General features: G+C 42.1%; 2 protein-coding genes across 7 annotated transcripts in view; one reads left to right on the top strand and one right to left on the bottom strand.

The window, feature by feature from the left end:
- Nucleotides 1-1,288, top strand: part of ppfia2 (PTPRF interacting protein alpha 2) — a 191,141-nt gene extending 189,853 nt beyond the window's left edge. For all 6 annotated transcript variants that reach the window (XM_089126615.1, XM_089126618.1, XM_089126619.1 and 3 more), the window contains one exon: nt 227-1,288. The gene's annotated coding sequence lies outside the window, so the exon portion shown is untranslated. The remainder of the gene's footprint in view (nt 1-226) is intronic.
- Nucleotides 1,225-18,858, bottom strand: part of acss3 (acyl-CoA synthetase short chain family member 3) — a 68,724-nt gene continuing 51,090 nt past the window's right edge. Inside the window, exons 15-16 of the mRNA XM_089126622.1 lie at nt 2,042-2,217; nt 1,225-1,946 (exon numbers count right to left, since the gene is read on the bottom strand). Coding sequence (XP_088982748.1) covers nt 1,863-1,946; nt 2,042-2,217 — 260 coding nt within the window. The 3' untranslated portion in view covers nt 1,225-1,862. The remainder of the gene's footprint in view (nt 1,947-2,041; nt 2,218-18,858) is intronic.

Here is an 18,858-nt window from a genome sequence, read left to right on the forward strand (position 1 = left end):
GAGATTCAGCACCAACGGAGAGCCAGGCAAAAAAAACTGCAACAAGAAGCCCACCCTGACACGCTAAGCTGTAACCCAATTCAGAATGCCAAAGTGTTACAGAAAAAGCCCTCATCACACCTCGACATCCACTGACTGCCTCTGTCCTACAACAATGCTGCACCACAGCTAGTCCACCTTTCTCTCACCTCTCACTCACCCTCATGTCCTTTCATGTTTCCTTCAGAGTCGTACTTTCAAGTTGGCCCAAACAAACGATTCGGACGAGTCACACTGCCAAGAGAACAACGGAAGCCTGCGGAGGACGGGGCGAGGAGAGGACGGCGAAGGCCCGCCCACCTCCAACGTCCCGCTTCTCCGCCGCCGAAGCGCTCTCGCCCTTTCCGTCTTCTTCTACGCCACGCGCCTCCTTCGGCTTGGGTACTGTGTATTTCTTCTGCAGGGGATGTGTAGGCTCAACTGTAAATCACTATAAATAAAGCTCTTTTATAAATACAAATACATAAACAAATATATATATATATAAAAAAAGATAAACCACACATTCACACTTTGTGCACATTGCGTCTTTTAACGTCAAGGTTTTGAACGCTGCTACTGTTACGGATTCACCCCCCCAACGCCTGAGAGACGCTTTCAACACGCTGTTGCTTTTCGTTCCGTTTGCCCATCGAAAGCCCCTCGTCCGAAAAAATCACGTACCCGTCCGAGTCTACGTGACGTTTTTGCCGCATTACCTCCGTCGTTCATTCGTGCACCCACGTAAAAAACCTCAAAGTGACTTGGCCCTCCCGAAACACCCTCGACACTCACCCCCGCAAATGGCTACATTACTTTTTACCTTTTCTAACTCTCATGTTGACTCTTACATGTTGACTTAGCGTACACTCGCACGTGTTATTGTTTGCTTTGGTTAGAAACAACTTAAACCCCACATACAGTTCTTGATCAAAGTTCACGCCGCAGCCTCTCGTTACGGGAAATCTCCAAAAGGCAGGCATAGCTCGTAGTGCTCGTACACTTACTTTGGTGTAAAAAATGTTGCCCACTCTTGTTTGTGTTCGAAACGCAGGGAACGCCGCTTGTACAGCCCTCCACTTCCTGTCTTTGAGTTATTTCTGACCCTTCGACAGTTTCTACATCCCTGTTTTGCACGCACAGACAATTGGTTTTTTTTGTGTCCATTTTTTTTTAATTTACTACTGATTGTATCTTGGTCAAAACTATGTGGTGATCAAAGAACTTTTATTTGTCAATAAAAGTACACTCAAATGATTCTTTATAACAATCGTTGTCGGATATCTTTTTACAATGCATTTCTTTCAACTGATGCTACACTACTGCTATAGTACAGTACATTTCACCTTGATTGATCCATTCTAACTTTTTTTTCTAGTGCAAGTGTGTGTGAGTGTGTGTGTGTGTGTGTGTGTTACAGGGTGAATGTCACAACAACATGTCCAGCTTATATTTCACTTTATGAAAAAGGAGACAACTTTTAGGAAAACTAACATTACAATAGACAAATGTCACACTTCTCTTTACATAAATTCTATCAAACTCCTTTCTATTTTCTCCTGAAATTGAGGTGAAACAAATATAAACCGGACATATGTTTGTAACATTCACCTATTCAAACATTTCTAAATCAATGGATTGGTGTTACTTTGGTCCGACCAACAACAAAACAACTTATCTAAATAACACGCATTAAAACTTTTTGTTTTTTTTACAATTTACTATAACATCACTATTAAAGAAACATTATGGCATAGCGAGCAGTACATTCTATTGGGAAACGCCTTCCTCGATTGCAAACATTCACATGTGTGTGTGTCCGTCCGTCCATTTCTGATGGTCATTTATTTACCGCATTCTTTTACAGTTTCTTTCAGCATCTTTTCAATGTCCTTAAAGACCTCAGGATCTTCTATGGTGGGACTAATCTAGAAATGTCACATTACAAACATACACATTAGAAAGCTCTGCAGTACCATAATACTTTCACTGAACAAGAGCATTTGCAGCTGCCTTAAAATACCTTAAAAGGCTTTTCGTTCACCAGGTTAGCCAGACACGATCTGGGAATTTTTCCCGACCGGGTTTTGGGAAGAGCTTTGACAAAGACGACCTTCTTGAGAGCCGCGACCGGCCCGATGCTGTCCCTCACCAATTTCACCATCTCATTCGCCAGCACTTCTTCACTCTTCTGACACCCTACAAACAAACAAACACACACACACACACACAAATACACATCCAAACAGTGTATTATTTATATGTATATATATATTACCGGTCAAAAGTTTTAGATCACTAAGATTTTTTTCTGTTTTTAAATGAAGTCTCTCTTCTGCTCACCAAGGCTGCTTTATTTGATGAAAAAAACAAAATGACAAACAGGAATATTCTGAAATATTATGACAATTTAAAAAGACTGCTTTCTATTTTCATATTTTTGACCATGTCATTTGAAAGCTGCATTTTCAACATCATTACTGTTGCTGATTCAATCAGTTTTCAGTGTCACATGATCCTTCACAAATCATTCTAATATGCTGCTTTTACACTCAAAAAACATAAATGATTCTTTTCAATGTTCACAATGTTTCAATGGTCGTGTACCATTTTCCCCCAAAATTCCATGCTGAATAGAAAGTTCAAAAGAACACCATTTATTTCACATATATTCTTTGCTACCATTATAAATGTCTTTACTGTAACTTTGGATCATTTTAACTCATCCTTTATGAATACAAGTATTTTGTAAATTCTTTCCCCCAAAAATACAAAATCCATTCTTACTGACCCCAAACTTTTGAATGGTAATGATGTAAAAATATTGAAAAAAGAAAACTGGCAGGTCAAAACTGCTCTACTTCATGTTCGATGCATATTTTATGTAGTGCAAAAAAGACTGCGAAAATGGAGGCTCTAGCCCCTTCCAGAGCGGAGATATCGAAAATCTACATTTCGGCCAGAAAAAAACACGACAGTGGTACCCCTTATGTTTTTTTTTTTTTTGGCGAAAAAATAAGTTTCTCCAATCTTCTCAAAACTCTGGATTCTGATAGAGGGTCATGAGACTTAGAGCTGAGTGCAAAAATGGAGGCTCTAGCCCCTTCCAGAGCTGAGATATGGAAACTCAAAAATTCGGCCCGCAAAAAAAAACGACAGTGGTACCCCTTATGTTTTTTTTTTTTTGGGGCCAAAAATTAAGTTTCCCCAATCTTCCCAAAACTCTGGATTCTGATAGAGGGTCATGAGACTTAGACCTGAGTGCAACAATGGAGGCTCTAGCCCCTTCCAGAGCTGAGATATGGAATCTCAAAAATTAGGCCCGAAAAAAAAAACGACAGTGTTACCCCTTACGTTTTTTTTGGGGGGGGGCAAAAATTAAGTTTCCCCAATCTTCTCAAAACTCTGGATTCTGATAGAGGGTCATGAGACTTAGAGCTGAGTGCAACAATGGAGGCTCTAGCCCCTTCCAGAGCTGAGATATGGAAACTCAAAAATTCGGCCCGAAAAAAAAACGACAGTGGTACCCCTTACGTTTTTTTTTTTTTGGCGAAAAAATAAGTTTCTCCAATCTTCTCAAAACTCTGGATTCTGATAGAGGGTCATGAGACTTAGAGCTGAGTGCAAAAATGGAGGCTCTAGCCCCTTCCAGAGCTGAGATATGGAAACTCAAAAATTCGGCCCGAAATAAAAACGACAGTGGTACCCCTTATGTTTTTTTTTTTTGGGCCAAAAATTAAGTTTCCCCAATCTTCCCAAAACTCTGGATTCTGATAGAGGGTCATGAGACTTAGACCTGAGTGCAACAATGGAGGCTCTAGCCCCTTCCAGAGCTGAGATATGGAATCTCAAAAATTAGGCCCGAAAAAAAACCGACAGTGTTACCCCTTATGTTTTTTTTGGGGGGGGTGAAAAATTAAGTTTCTCCAATCTTCCCAAAACTCTGGATTCTCATAGAGGGCCATGAGACTTAGACCTGAGTGCAAAAATGGAGGCTCTAGACCCTTCCAGAGCTGAGATATGGAAACTCAAAAATTCGGCCCCAAAAAAAAAACGACAGTGGTACCCCTTACGTTTTTTTTTTTTTGGCGAAAAAATAAGTTTCTCCAATCTTCTCAAAACTCTGGATTCTGATAGAGGGTCATGAGACTTAGAGCTGAGTGCAAAAATGGAGGCTCTAGCCCCTTCCAGAGCTGAGATATGGAAACTCAAAAATTCGGCCCGAAAAAAAAACGACAGTGGTACCCCTTATGTTTTTTTTTTTTTGGGGCCAAAAATTAAGTTTCTCCAATCTTCCCAAAACTCTGGATTCTGATAGAGGGCCATGAGACTTAGACCTGAGTGCAAAAATGGAGGCTCTAGACCCTTCCAGAGCTGAGATATGGAAACTCAAAAATTAGGCCCGAAAAAAAAACGACAGTGGTACCCCTTACGTTTTTTTTTTTTGGGCGAAAAATTAAGTTTCCCCAATCTTCTCAAAACTCTGGATTCTGATAGAGGGCCATGAGACTTAGACCTGAGTGCAACAATGGAGGCTCTAGCCCCTTCCAGAGCGGAGATATCGAAACTCAAAATTTCGACCAGAAAAAAAAACGACAGTGTTACCCCTTACGTTTTTTATTTTTTTTTTTGGGGTGAAAAATTAAGTATCCCCAATCTTCTCAAAACTCGATTCTGATAGAGGGTCATGAGACTTAGAGCTGAGTGCAAAAATGGAGGCTCTAGCCCCTTCCAGAGCTGAGATATGGAAACTCAAAAATTCGGCCCGAAATAAAAACGACAGTGGTACCCCTTATGTTTTTTTTTTTTGGGCCAAAAATTAAGTTTCCCCAATCTTCCCAAAACTCTGGATTCTGATAGAGGGTCATGAGACTTAGACCTGAGTGCAACAATGGAGGCTCTAGCCCCTTCCAGAGCTGAGATATGGAATCTCAAAAATTAGGCCCGAAAAAAAACCGACAGTGTTACCCCTTATGTTTTTTTTGGGGGGGTGAAAAATTAAGTTTCTCCAATCTTCCCAAAACTCTGGATTCTCATAGAGGGCCATGAGACTTAGACCTGAGTGCAAAAATGGAGGCTCTAGACCCTTCCAGAGCTGAGATATGGAAACTCAAAAATTCGGCCCCAAAAAAAAAACGACAGTGGTACCCCTTACGTTTTTTTTTTTTTGGCGAAAAAATAAGTTTCTCCAATCTTCTCAAAACTCTGGATTCTGATAGAGGGTCATGAGACTTAGAGCTGAGTGCAAAAATGGAGGCTCTAGCCCCTTCCAGAGCTGAGATATGGAAACTCAAAAATTCGGCCCGAAAAAAAAACGACAGTGGTACCCCTTATGTTTTTTTTTTTTTTGGGCCAAAAATTAAGTTTCCCCAATCTTCCCAAAACTCTGGATTCTGATAGAGGGTCATGAGACTTAGACCTGAGTGCAACAATGGAGGCTCTAGCCCCTTCCAGAGCTGAGATATGGAATCTCAAAAATTAGGCCCGAAAAAAAAAAACGACAGTGTTACCCCTTACGTTTTTTTTGGGGGGGGGCAAAAATTAAGTTTCCCCAATCTTCTCAAAACTCTGGATTCTGATAGAGGGTCATGAGACTTAGAGCTGAGTGCAAAAATGGAGGCTCTAGCCCCTTCCAGAGCTGAGATATGGAAACTCAAAAATTCGGCCCGAAAAAAAAACGACAGTGGTACCCCTTACGTTTTTTTTTTTTTTTGGGCGAAAAATTAAGTTTCTCCAATCTTCCCAAAACTCTGGATTCTGATAGAGGGCCATGAGACTTAGACCTGAGTGCAAAAATGGAGGCTCTAGACCCTTCCAGAGCTGAGATATGGAAACTCAAAAATTAGGCCCGAAAAAAAAACGACAGTGGTACCCCTTACGTTTTTTTTTTTTGGGCGAAAAATTAAGTTTCCCCAATCTTCCCAAAACTCTGGATTCTGATAGAGGGTCATGATACTTAGAGCTGAGTGCAAAAATGGAGGCTCTAGACCCTTCCAGAGCTGAGATATGGAAACTCAAAAATTAGGCCCGAAAAAAAAACGACAGTGGTACCCCTTACGTTTTTTTTTTTTGGGCGAAAAATTAAGTTTCCCCAATCTTCCCAAAACTCTGGATTCTGATAGAGGGTCATGAGACTTAGAGCTGAGTGCAAAAATGGAGGCTCTAGCCCCTTCCAGAGCTGAGATATGGAAACTCAAAAATTCGGCCCGAAAAAAAACGACAGTGGTACCCCTTACGTTTTTTTTGGGGGGGGGGCCAAAAATTAAGTTTCCCCAATCTTCTCAAAACTCTGGATTCTGATAGAGGGCCATGAGACTTAGACCTGAGTGCAAAAATGGAGGCTCTAGACCCTTCCAGAGCTGAGATATGGAAACTCAAAAATTAGGCCCGAAAAAAAAACGACAGTGGTACCCCTTACGTTTTTTTTTTTTGGGCGAAAAAATAAGTTTCTCCAATCTTCTCAAAACTCTGGATTCTGATAGAGGGTCATGAGACTTAGAGCTGAGTGCAAAAATGGAGGCTCTAGCCCCTTCCAGAGCGGAGATATCGAAAATCTAAATTTCGACCAGAAAAAAAAACGACAGTGGTACCCCTTACGTTTTTTTGGGGGGGGGGCAAAAATTAAGTTTCCCCAATCTTCTCAAAACTCTGGATTCTGATAGAGGGTCATGAGACTTAGAGCTGAGTGCAACAATGGAGGCTCTAGCCCCTTCCAGAGCTGAGATATGGAAACTCAAAAATTCGGCCCGAAAAAAAAACGACAGTGGTACCCCTTATGTTTTTTTTTTTTTGGGCCAAAAATTAAGTTTCCCCAATCTTCCCAAAACTCTGGATTCTGATAGAGGGTCATGAGACTTAGACCTGAGTGCAAAAATGGAGGCTCTAGCCCCTTCCAGAGCTGAGATATGGAATCTCAAAAATTCGGCCCGAAAAAAAAACCACAGTGTTACCCCTTACGTTTTTTTGGGGGGGGCGAAAAATTAAGTTTCCCCAATCTTCTCAAAACTCTGGATTCTGATAGAGGGTCATGAGACTTAGAGCTGAGTGCAACAATGGAGGCTCTAGCCCCTTCCAGAGCTGAGATATGGAAACTCAAAAATTCGGCCCGAAAAAAAAACCACAGTGGTACCCCTTACGTTTTTTTTGGGGGGGGGGGGGAATTAAGTTTCTCCAATCTTCCCAAAACTCTGGATTCTCATAGAGGGCCATGACACTTAGACCTGAGTGCAAAAATGGAGGCTCTAGCCCCTTCCAGAGCTGAGATATGGAATCTCAAAAATTCGGCCCGAAAAAAAAAACGACAGTGTTACCCCTTACGTTTTTTTGGGGGGGGCGAAAAATTAAGTTTCCCCAATCTTCTCAAAACTCTGGATTCTGATAGAGGGTCATGAGACTTAGACCTGAGTGCAACAATGGAGGCTCTAGACCCTTCCAGAGCTGAGATATCGAAACTCAAAATTTCGACCAGAAAAAAAAACGACAGTGGTACCCCTTACGTTTTTTTTGGGGGGGCCAAAAATTAAGTTTCCCCAATCTTCTCAAAACTCTGGATTCTGATAGAGGGTCATGAGACTTAGAGCTGAGTGCAACAATGGAGGCTCTAGCCCCTTCCAGAGCTGAGATATGGAAACTCAAAAATTAGGCCCGAAAAAAAAACCACAGTGGTACCCCTTATGTTTTTTTTTTTTTTTGGGCCAAAAATTAAGTTTCCCCAATCTTCCCAAATTCTGATAGAGGGCCATGAGACTTAGACCTGAGTGCAAAAATGGAGGCTCTAGACCCTTCCAGAGCTGAGATATGGAAACTCAAAAATTAGGCCCGAAAAAAAAACGACAGTGGTACCCCTTACGTTTTTTTTTTTTGGGCGAAAAATTAAGTTTCCCCAATCTTCCCAAAACTCTGGATTCTGATAGAGATTCATGAGACTTAGAGCTGAGTGCAAAAATGGAGGCTCTAGCCCCTTCCAGAGCTGAGATATGGAAACTCAAAAATTCGGCCCGAAAAAAAAACGACAGTGGTACCCCTTATGTTTTTTTTTTTTTTGGGCCAAAAATTAAGTTTCCCCAATCTTCCCAAAACTCTGGATTCTGATAGAGGGTCATGAGACTTAGACCTGAGTGCAACAATGGAGGCTCTAGCCCCTTCCAGAGCTGAGATATGGAAACTCAAAAATTAGGCCCGAAAAAAAAAACGACAGTGTTACCCCTTACGTTTTTTTTGGGGGGGGGCCAAAAATTAAGTTTCCACAATCTTCTCAAAACTCTGGATTCTGATAGAGGGTCATGAGACTTAGAGCTGAGTGCAACAATGGAGGCTCTAGCCCCTTCCAGAGCTGAGATATGGAAACTCAAAAATTCGGCCCGAAAAAAAAACGACAGTGGTACCCCTTACGGTTTTTTTTTTTTGGGGGGAAAAATTAAGTTTCTCCAATCTTCCCAAAACTCTGGATTCTCATAGAGGGCCATGACACTTAGACCTGAGTGCAAAAATGGAGGTTCTAGACCCTTCCAGAGCTGAGATATGGAAACTCAAAAATTAGGCCCGAAAAAAAAACGACAGTGGTACCCCTTACGTTTTTTTTTTTTTTGGCGAAAAAATAAGTTTCTCCAATCTTCTCAAAACTCTGGATTCTGATAGAGGGTCATGAGACTTAGAGCTGAGTGCAAAAATGGAGGCTCTAGCCCCTTCCAGAGCGGAGATATCGAAAATCTAAATTTCGACCAGAAAAAAAAACCACAGTGGTACCCCTTACGTTTTTTTTGGGGGGGGGCCAAAAATTAAGTTTCCCCAATCTTCTCAAAACTCTGGATTCTGATAGAGGGTCATGAGACTTAGAGCTGAGTGCAACAATGGAGGCTCTAGCCCCTTCCAGAGCTGAGATATGGAAACTCAAAAATTCGGCCCGAAAAAAAAACCACAGTGGTACCCCTTATGTTTTTTTTTTTTTTGGGCCAAAAATTAAGTTTCCCCAATCTTCCCAAAACTCTGGATTCTGATAGAGGGTCATGAGACTTAGACCTGAGTGCAAAAATGGAGGCTCTAGCCCCTTCCAGAGCTGAGATATGGAATCTCAAAAATTCGGCCCGAAAAAAAAAACGACAGTGTTACCCCTTACGTTTTTTTTGGGGGGGCGAAAAATTAAGTTTCCCCAATCTTCTCAAAACTCTGGATTCTGATAGAGGGTCATGAGACTTAGACCTGAGTGCAACAATGGAGGCTCTAGCCCCTTCCAGAGCTGAGATATGGAATCTCAAAAATTCGGCCCGAAAAAAAAACGACAGTGTTACCCCTTACGTTTTTTTTGGGGGGGCGAAAAATTAAGTTTCCCCAATCTTCTCAAAACTCTGGATTCTGATAGAGGGTCATGAGACTTAGACCTGAGTGCAACAATGGAGGCTCTAGCCCCTTTCAGAGCTGAGATATGGAAACTCAAAAATTCGGCCCGAAAAAAAAAACCACAGTGGTACCCCTTACGGTTTTTTTTTTTGGGGGGGAAAAATTAAGTTTCTCCAATCTTCCCAAAACTCTGGATTCTGATAGAGGGTCATGAGACTTAGAGCTGAGTGCAAAAATGGAGGCTCTAGCCCCTTCCAGAGCGGAGATATCGAAAATCTAAATTTCGACCAGAAAAAAAAACGACAGTGGTACCCCTTACGTTTTTTTGGGGGGGGGCCAAAAATTAAGTTTCCCCAATCTTCTCAAAACTCTGGATTCTGATAGAGGGTCATGAGACTTAGAGCTGAGTGCAACAATGGAGGCTCTAGCCCCTTCCAGAGCTGAGATATGGAAACTCAAAAATTCGGCCCGAAAAAAAAACGACAGTGGTACCCCTTATGTTTTTTGTTTTTTTTGGGCCAAAAATTAAGTTTCCCCAATCTTCCCAAAACTCTGGATTCTGATAGAGGGCCATGAGACTTAGACCTGAGTGCAAAAATGGAGGCTCTAGACCCTTCCAGAGCTGAGATATGGAAACTCAAAAATTAGGCCCGGAAAAAAAACGACAGTGGTACCCCTTACGTTTTTTTTTTTTTGGGCGAAAAATTAAGTTTCCCCAATCTTCCCAAAACTCTGGATTCTGATAGAGATTCATGAGACTTAGAGCTGAGTGCAAAAATGGAGGCTCTAGCCCCTTCCAGAGCTGAGATATGGAAACTCAAAAATTCGGCCCGAAAAAAAAACCACAGTGGTACCCCTTATGTTTTTTTTTTTTTTGGGCCAAAAATTAAGTTTCCCCAATCTTCCCAAAACTCTGGATTCTGATAGAGGGTCATGAGACTTAGACCTGAGTGCAACAATGGAGGCTCTAGCCCCTTCCAGAGCTGAGATATGGAAACTCAAAAATTAGGCCCGAAAAAAAAAACGACAGTGTTACCCCTTACGTTTCTTTTGGGGGGGGCCAAAAATTAAGTTTCCACAATCTTCTCAAAACTCTGGATTCTGATAGAGGGTCATGAGACTTAGAGCTGAGTGCAAAAATGGAGGCTCTAGCCCCTTCCAGAGCTGAGATATGGAATCTCAAAAATTCGGCCCGAAAAAAAAACGACAGTGTTACCCCTTACGTTTTTTTGGGGGGGGGCGAAAAATTAAGTTTCCACAATCTTCTCAAAACTCTGGATTCTGATAGAGGGTCATGAGACTTAGACCTGAGTGCAACAATGGAGGCTCTAGACCCTTCCAGAGCTGAGATATCGAAACTCAAAATTTCGACCAGAAAAAAAAACGACAGTGGTACCCCTTACGTTTTTTTTGGGGGGGCCAAAAATTAAGTTTCCCCAATCTTCTCAAAACTCTGGATTCTGATAGAGGGTCATGAGACTTAGACCTGAGTGCAACAATGGAGGCTCTAGCCCCTTCCAGAGCGGAGATATGGAATCTCAAAAATTAGGCCAGAAAAAAAACCGACAGTGTTACCCCTTACGTTTTTTTTGGGGGGGTGAAAAATTAAGTTTCTCCAATCTTCCCAAAACTCTGGATTCTCATAGAGGGCCATGAGACTTAGACCTGAGTGCAAAAATGGAGGCTCTAGACCCTTCCAGAGCTGAGATATGGAAACTCAAAAATTAGGCCCGAAAAAAAAACGACAGTGGTACCCCTTACGTTTTTTTTTTTTGGGCGAAAAATTAAGTTTCCCCAATCTTCCCAAAACTCTGGATTCTGATAGAGGGTCATGAGACTTAGAGCTGAGTGCAAAAATGGAGGCTCTAGCCCCTTCCAGAGCTGAGATATGGAAACTCAAAAATTCGGCCCCAAAAAAAAACGACAGTGGTACCCCTTACGTTTTTTTTTTTTTTGGCGAAAAAATAAGTTTCTCCAATCTTCTCAAAACTCTGGATTCTGATAGAGGGTCATGAGACTTAGAGCTGAGTGCAAAAATGGAGGCTCTAGCCCCTTCCAGAGCTGAGATATGGAAACTCAAAAATTCGGCCCGAAAAAAAAACGACAGTGGTACCCCTTACGTTTTTTTTTTTTTTTTGGGCGAAAAATTAAGTTTCTCCAATCTTCCCAAAACTCTGGATTCTGATAGAGGGCCATGAGACTTAGACCTGAGTGCAAAAATGGAGGCTCTAGACCCTTCCAGAGCTGAGATATGGAAACTCAAAAATTAGGCCCGAAAAAAAAACGACAGTGGTACCCCTTACGTTTTTTTTTTTTTGGGCGAAAAATTAAGTTTCCCCAATCTTCCCAAAACTCTGGATTCTGATAGAGGGTCATGAGACTTAGAGCTGAGTGCAAAAATGGAGGCTCTAGACCCTTCCAGAGCTGAGATATGGAAACTCAAAAATTAGGCCCGAAAAAAAAAACGACAGTGGTACCCCTTACGTTTTTTTTTTTTGGGCGAAAAATTAAGTTTCCCCAATCTTCCCAAAACTCTGGATTCTGATAGAGGGTCATGAGACTTAGAGCTGAGTGCAAAAATGGAGGCTCTAGCCCCTTCCAGAGCTGAGATATGGAAACTCAAAAATTCGGCCCGAAAAAAAACGACAGTGGTACCCCTTACGTTTTTTTTGGGGGGGGGGCCAAAAATTAAGTTTCCCCAATCTTCTCAAAACTCTGGATTCTGATAGAGGGCCATGAGACTTAGACCTGAGTGCAAAAATGGAGGCTCTAGACCCTTCCAGAGCTGAGATATGGAAACTCAAAAATTAGGCCCGAAAAAAAAACGACAGTGGTACCCCTTACGTTTTTTTTTTTTGGGCGAAAAAATAAGTTTCTCCAATCTTCTCAAAACTCTGGATTCTGATAGAGGGTCATGAGACTTAGAGCTGAGTGCAAAAATGGAGGCTCTAGCCCCTTCCAGAGCGGAGATATCGAAAATCTAAATTTCGACCAGAAAAAAAAACGACAGTGGTACCCCTTACGTTTTTTTGGGGGGGGGGCAAAAATTAAGTTTCCCCAATCTTCTCAAAACTCTGGATTCTGATAGAGGGTCATGAGACTTAGAGCTGAGTGCAACAATGGAGGCTCTAGCCCCTTCCAGAGCTGAGATATGGAAACTCAAAAATTCGGCCCGAAAAAAAAACGACAGTGGTACCCCTTATGTTTTTTTTTTTTTGGGCCAAAAATTAAGTTTCCCCAATCTTCCCAAAACTCTGGATTCTGATAGAGGGTCATGAGACTTAGACCTGAGTGCAAAAATGGAGGCTCTAGCCCCTTCCAGAGCTGAGATATGGAATCTCAAAAATTCGGCCCGAAAAAAAAACCACAGTGTTACCCCTTACGTTTTTTTGGGGGGGGCGAAAAATTAAGTTTCCCCAATCTTCTCAAAACTCTGGATTCTGATAGAGGGTCATGAGACTTAGAGCTGAGTGCAACAATGGAGGCTCTAGCCCCTTCCAGAGCTGAGATATGGAAACTCAAAAATTCGGCCCGAAAAAAAAACCACAGTGGTACCCCTTACGTTTTTTTTTGGGGGGGGGGGGGAATTAAGTTTCTCCAATCTTCCCAAAACTCTGGATTCTCATAGAGGGCCATGACACTTAGACCTGAGTGCAAAAATGGAGGCTCTAGCCCCTTCCAGAGCTGAGATATGGAATCTCAAAAATTCGGCCCGAAAAAAAAAACGACAGTGTTACCCCTTACGTTTTTTTGGGGGGGGCGAAAAATTAAGTTTCCCCAATCTTCTCAAAACTCTGGATTCTGATAGAGGGTCATGAGACTTAGACCTGAGTGCAACAATGGAGGCTCTAGACCCTTCCAGAGCTGAGATATCGAAACTCAAAATTTCGACCAGAAAAAAAAACGACAGTGGTACCCCTTACGTTTTTTTTGGGGGGGCCAAAAATTAAGTTTCCCCAATCTTCTCAAAACTCTGGATTCTGATAGAGGGTCATGAGACTTAGAGCTGAGTGCAACAATGGAGGCTCTAGCCCCTTCCAGAGCTGAGATATGGAAACTCAAAAATTAGGCCCGAAAAAAAAACCACAGTGGTACCCCTTATGTTTTTTTTTTTTTTTGGGCCAAAAATTAAGTTTCCCCAATCTTCCCAAATTCTGATAGAGGGCCATGAGACTTAGACCTGAGTGCAAAAATGGAGGCTCTAGACCCTTCCAGAGCTGAGATATGGAAACTCAAAAATTAGGCCCGAAAAAAAAACGACAGTGGTACCCCTTACGTTTTTTTTTTTTGGGCGAAAAATTAAGTTTCCCCAATCTTCCCAAAACTCTGGATTCTGATAGAGATTCATGAGACTTAGAGCTGAGTGCAAAAATGGAGGCTCTAGCCCCTTCCAGAGCTGAGATATGGAAACTCAAAAATTCGGCCCGAAAAAAAAACGACAGTGGTACCCCTTATGTTTTTTTTTTTTTTGGGCCAAAAATTAAGTTTCCCCAATCTTCCCAAAACTCTGGATTCTGATAGAGGGTCATGAGACTTAGACCTGAGTGCAACAATGGAGGCTCTAGCCCCTTCCAGAGCTGAGATATGGAAACTCAAAAATTAGGCCCGAAAAAAAAAACGACAGTGTTACCCCTTACGTTTTTTTTGGGGGGGGGCCAAAAATTAAGTTTCCACAATCTTCTCAAAACTCTGGATTCTGATAGAGGGTCATGAGACTTAGAGCTGAGTGCAACAATGGAGGCTCTAGCCCCTTCCAGAGCTGAGATATGGAAACTCAAAAATTCGGCCCGAAAAAAAAACGACAGTGGTACCCCTTACGGTTTTTTTTTTTTGGGGGGAAAAATTAAGTTTCTCCAATCTTCCCAAAACTCTGGATTCTCATAGAGGGCCATGACACTTAGACCTGAGTGCAAAAATGGAGGTTCTAGACCCTTCCAGAGCTGAGATATGGAAACTCAAAAATTAGGCCCGAAAAAAAAACGACAGTGGTACCCCTTACGTTTTTTTTTTTTTGGCGAAAAAATAAGTTTCTCCAATCTTCTCAAAACTCTGGATTCTGATAGAGGGTCATGAGACTTAGAGCTGAGTGCAAAAATGGAGGCTCTAGCCCCTTCCAGAGCGGAGATATCGAAAATCTAAATTTCGACCAGAAAAAAAAACCACAGTGGTACCCCTTACGTTTTTTTTGGGGGGGGGCCAAAAATTAAGTTTCCCCAATCTTCTCAAAACTCTGGATTCTGATAGAGGGTCATGAGACTTAGAGCTGAGTGCAACAATGGAGGCTCTAGCCCCTTCCAGAGCTGAGATATGGAAACTCAAAAATTCGGCCCGAAAAAAAAACCACAGTGGTACCCCTTATGTTTTTTTTTTTTTTGGGCCAAAAATTAAGTTTCCCCAATCTTCCCAAAACTCTGGATTCTGATAGAGGGTCATGAGACTTAGACCTGAGTGCAAAAATGGAGGCTCTAGCCCCTTCCAGAGCTGAGATATGGAATCTCAAAAATTCGGCCCGAAAAAAAAAACGACAGTGTTACCCCTTACGTTTTTTTTGGGGGGGCGAAAAATTAAGTTTCCCCAATCTTCTCAAAACTCTGGATTCTGATAGAGGGTCATGAGACTTAGACCTGAGTGCAACAATGGAGGCTCTAGCCCCTTCCAGAGCTGAGATATGGAATCTCAAAAATTCGGCCCGAAAAAAAAACGACAGTGTTACCCCTTACGTTTTTTTTGGGGGGGCGAAAAATTAAGTTTCCCCAATCTTCTCAAAACTCTGGATTCTGATAGAGGGTCATGAGACTTAGACCTGAGTGCAACAATGGAGGCTCTAGCCCCTTTCAGAGCTGAGATATGGAAACTCAAAAATTCGGCCCGAAAAAAAAAACCACAGTGGTACCCCTTACGGTTTTTTTTTTTGGGGGGGAAAAATTAAGTTTCTCCAATCTTCCCAAAACTCTGGATTCTGATAGAGGGTCATGAGACTTAGAGCTGAGTGCAAAAATGGAGGCTCTAGCCCCTTCCAGAGCGGAGATATCGAAAATCTAAATTTCGACCAGAAAAAAAAACGACAGTGGTACCCCTTACGTTTTTTTGGGGGGGGGCCAAAAATTAAGTTTCCCCAATCTTCTCAAAACTCTGGATTCTGATAGAGGGTCATGAGACTTAGAGCTGAGTGCAACAATGGAGGCTCTAGCCCCTTCCAGAGCTGAGATATGGAAACTCAAAAATTCGGCCCGAAAAAAAAACGACAGTGGTACCCCTTATGTTTTTTGTTTTTTTTGGGCCAAAAATTAAGTTTCCCCAATCTTCCCAAAACTCTGGATTCTGATAGAGGGCCATGAGACTTAGACCTGAGTGCAAAAATGGAGGCTCTAGACCCTTCCAGAGCTGAGATATGGAAACTCAAAAATTAGGCCCGGAAAAAAAACGACAGTGGTACCCCTTACGTTTTTTTTTTTTTGGGCGAAAAATTAAGTTTCCCCAATCTTCCCAAAACTCTGGATTCTGATAGAGATTCATGAGACTTAGAGCTGAGTGCAAAAATGGAGGCTCTAGCCCCTTCCAGAGCTGAGATATGGAAACTCAAAAATTCGGCCCGAAAAAAAAACCACAGTGGTACCCCTTATGTTTTTTTTTTTTTTGGGCCAAAAATTAAGTTTCCCCAATCTTCCCAAAACTCTGGATTCTGATAGAGGGTCATGAGACTTAGACCTGAGTGCAACAATGGAGGCTCTAGCCCCTTCCAGAGCTGAGATATGGAAACTCAAAAATTAGGCCCGAAAAAAAAAACGACAGTGTTACCCCTTACGTTTCTTTTGGGGGGGGCCAAAAATTAAGTTTCCACAATCTTCTCAAAACTCTGGATTCTGATAGAGGGTCATGAGACTTAGAGCTGAGTGCAAAAATGGAGGCTCTAGCCCCTTCCAGAGCTGAGATATGGAATCTCAAAAATTCGGCCCGAAAAAAAAACGACAGTGTTACCCCTTACGTTTTTTTGGGGGGGGGCGAAAAATTAAGTTTCCACAATCTTCTCAAAACTCTGGATTCTGATAGAGGGTCATGAGACTTAGACCTGAGTGCAACAATGGAGGCTCTAGACCCTTCCAGAGCTGAGATATCGAAACTCAAAATTTCGACCAGAAAAAAAAACGACAGTGGTACCCCTTACGTTTTTTTTGGGGGGGCCAAAAATTAAGTTTCCCCAATCTTCTCAAAACTCTGGATTCTGATAGAGGGTCATGAGACTTAGACCTGAGTGCAACAATGGAGGCTCTAGCCCCTTCCAGAGCGGAGATATGGAATCTCAAAAATTAGGCCAGAAAAAAAACCGACAGTGTTACCCCTTACGTTTTTTTTGGGGGGGTGAAAAATTAAGTTTCTCCAATCTTCCCAAAACTCTGGATTCTCATAGAGGGCCATGAGACTTAGACCTGAGTGCAAAAATGGAGGCTCTAGACCCTTCCAGAGCTGAGATATGGAAACTCAAAAATTAGGCCCGAAAAAAAAACGACAGTGGTACCCCTTACGTTTTTTTTTTTTGGGCGAAAAATTAAGTTTCCCCAATCTTCCCAAAACTCTGGATTCTGATAGAGGGTCATGAGACTTAGAGCTGAGTGCAAAAATGGAGGCTCTAGCCCCTTCCAGAGCTGAGATATGGAAACTCAAAAATTCGGCCCCAAAAAAAAACGACAGTGGTACCCCTTACGTTTTTTTTTTTTTTGGCGAAAAAATAAGTTTCTCCAATCTTCTCAAAACTCTGGATTCTGATAGAGGGTCATGAGACTTAGAGCTGAGTGCAAAAATGGAGGCTCTAGCCCCTTCCAGAGCTGAGATATGGAAACTCAAAAATTCGGCCCGAAAAAAAAACGACAGTGGTACCCCTTACGTTTTTTTTTTTTTTTTGGGCGAAAAATTAAGTTTCTCCAATCTTCCCAAAACTCTGGATTCTGATAGAGGGCCATGAGACTTAGACCTGAGTGCAAAAATGGAGGCTCTAGACCCTTCCAGAGCTGAGATATGGAAACTCAAAAATTAGGCCCGAAAAAAAAACGACAGTGGTACCCCTTACGTTTTTTTTTTTTTGGGCGAAAAATTAAGTTTCCCCAATCTTCCCAAAACTCTGGATTCTGATAGAGGGTCATGAGACTTAGAGCTGAGTGCAAAAATGGAGGCTCTAGACCCTTCCAGAGCTGAGATATGGAAACTCAAAAATTAGGCCCGAAAAAAAAAACGACAGTGGTACCCCTTACGTTTTTTTTTTTTGGGCGAAAAATTAAGTTTCCCCAATCTTCCCAAAACTCTGGATTCTGATAGAGGGTCATGAGACTTAGAGCTGAGTGCAAAAATGGAGGCTCTAGCCCCTTCCAGAGCTGAGATATGGAAACTCAAAAATTCGGCCCGAAAAAAAACGACAGTGGTACCCCTTACGTTTTTTTTGGGGGGGGGGCCAAAAATTAAGTTTCCCCAATCTTCTCAAAACTCTGGATTCTGATAGAGGGCCATGAGACTTAGACCTGAGTGCAAAAATGGAGGCTCTAGACCCTTCCAGAGCTGAGATATGGAAACTCAAAAATTAGGCCCGAAAAAAAAACGACAGTGGTACCCCTTACGTTTTTTTTTTTTGGGCGAAAAAATAAGTTTCTCCAATCTTCTCAAAACTCTGGATTCTGATAGAGGGTCATGAGACTTAGAGCTGAGTGCAAAAATGGAGGCTCTAGCCCCTTCCAGAGCGGAGATATCGAAAATCTAAATTTCGACCAGAAAAAAAAACGACAGTGGTACCCCTTACGTTTTTTTGGGGGGGGGGCAAAAATTAAGTTTCCCCAATCTTCTCAAAACTCTGGATTCTGATAGAGGGTCATGAGACTTAGAGCTGAGTGCAACAATGGAGGCTCTAGCCCCTTCCAGAGCTGAGATATGGAAACTCAAAAATTCGGCCCGAAAAAAAAACGACAGTGGTACCCCTTATGTTTTTTTTTTTTTGGGCCAAAAATTAAGTTTCCCCAATCTTCCCAAAACTCTGGATTCTGATAGAGGGTCATGAGACTTAGACCTGAGTGCAAAAATGGAGGCTCTAGCCCCTTCCAGAGCTGAGATATGGAATCTCAAAAATTCGGCCCGAAAAAAAAACCACAGTGTTACCCCTTACGTTTTTTTGGGGGGGGCGAAAAATTAAGTTTCCCCAATCTTCTCAAAACTCTGGATTCTGATAGAGGGTCATGAGACTTAGAGCTGAGTGCAACAATGGAGGCTCTAGCCCCTTCCAGAGCTGAGATATGGAAACTCAAAAATTCGGCCCGAAAAAAAAACCACAGTGGTACCCCTTACGTTTTTTTTTGGGGGGGGGGGGAATTAAGTTTCTCCAATCTTCCCAAAACTCTGGATTCTCATAGAGGGCCATGACACTTAGACCTGAGTGCAAAAATGGAGGCTCTAGCCCCTTCCAGAGCTGAGATATGGAATCTCAAAAATTCGGCCCGAAAAAAAAAACGACAGTGTTACCCCTTA

The sequence above is a fragment of the Pimephales promelas genome, chromosome 24 (assembly GCF_988280905.1).
Source record: "Pimephales promelas chromosome 24, fPimPro1.hap1.1, whole genome shotgun sequence".
Taxonomy (NCBI): Eukaryota; Metazoa; Chordata; class Actinopteri; order Cypriniformes; family Leuciscidae; genus Pimephales; species Pimephales promelas.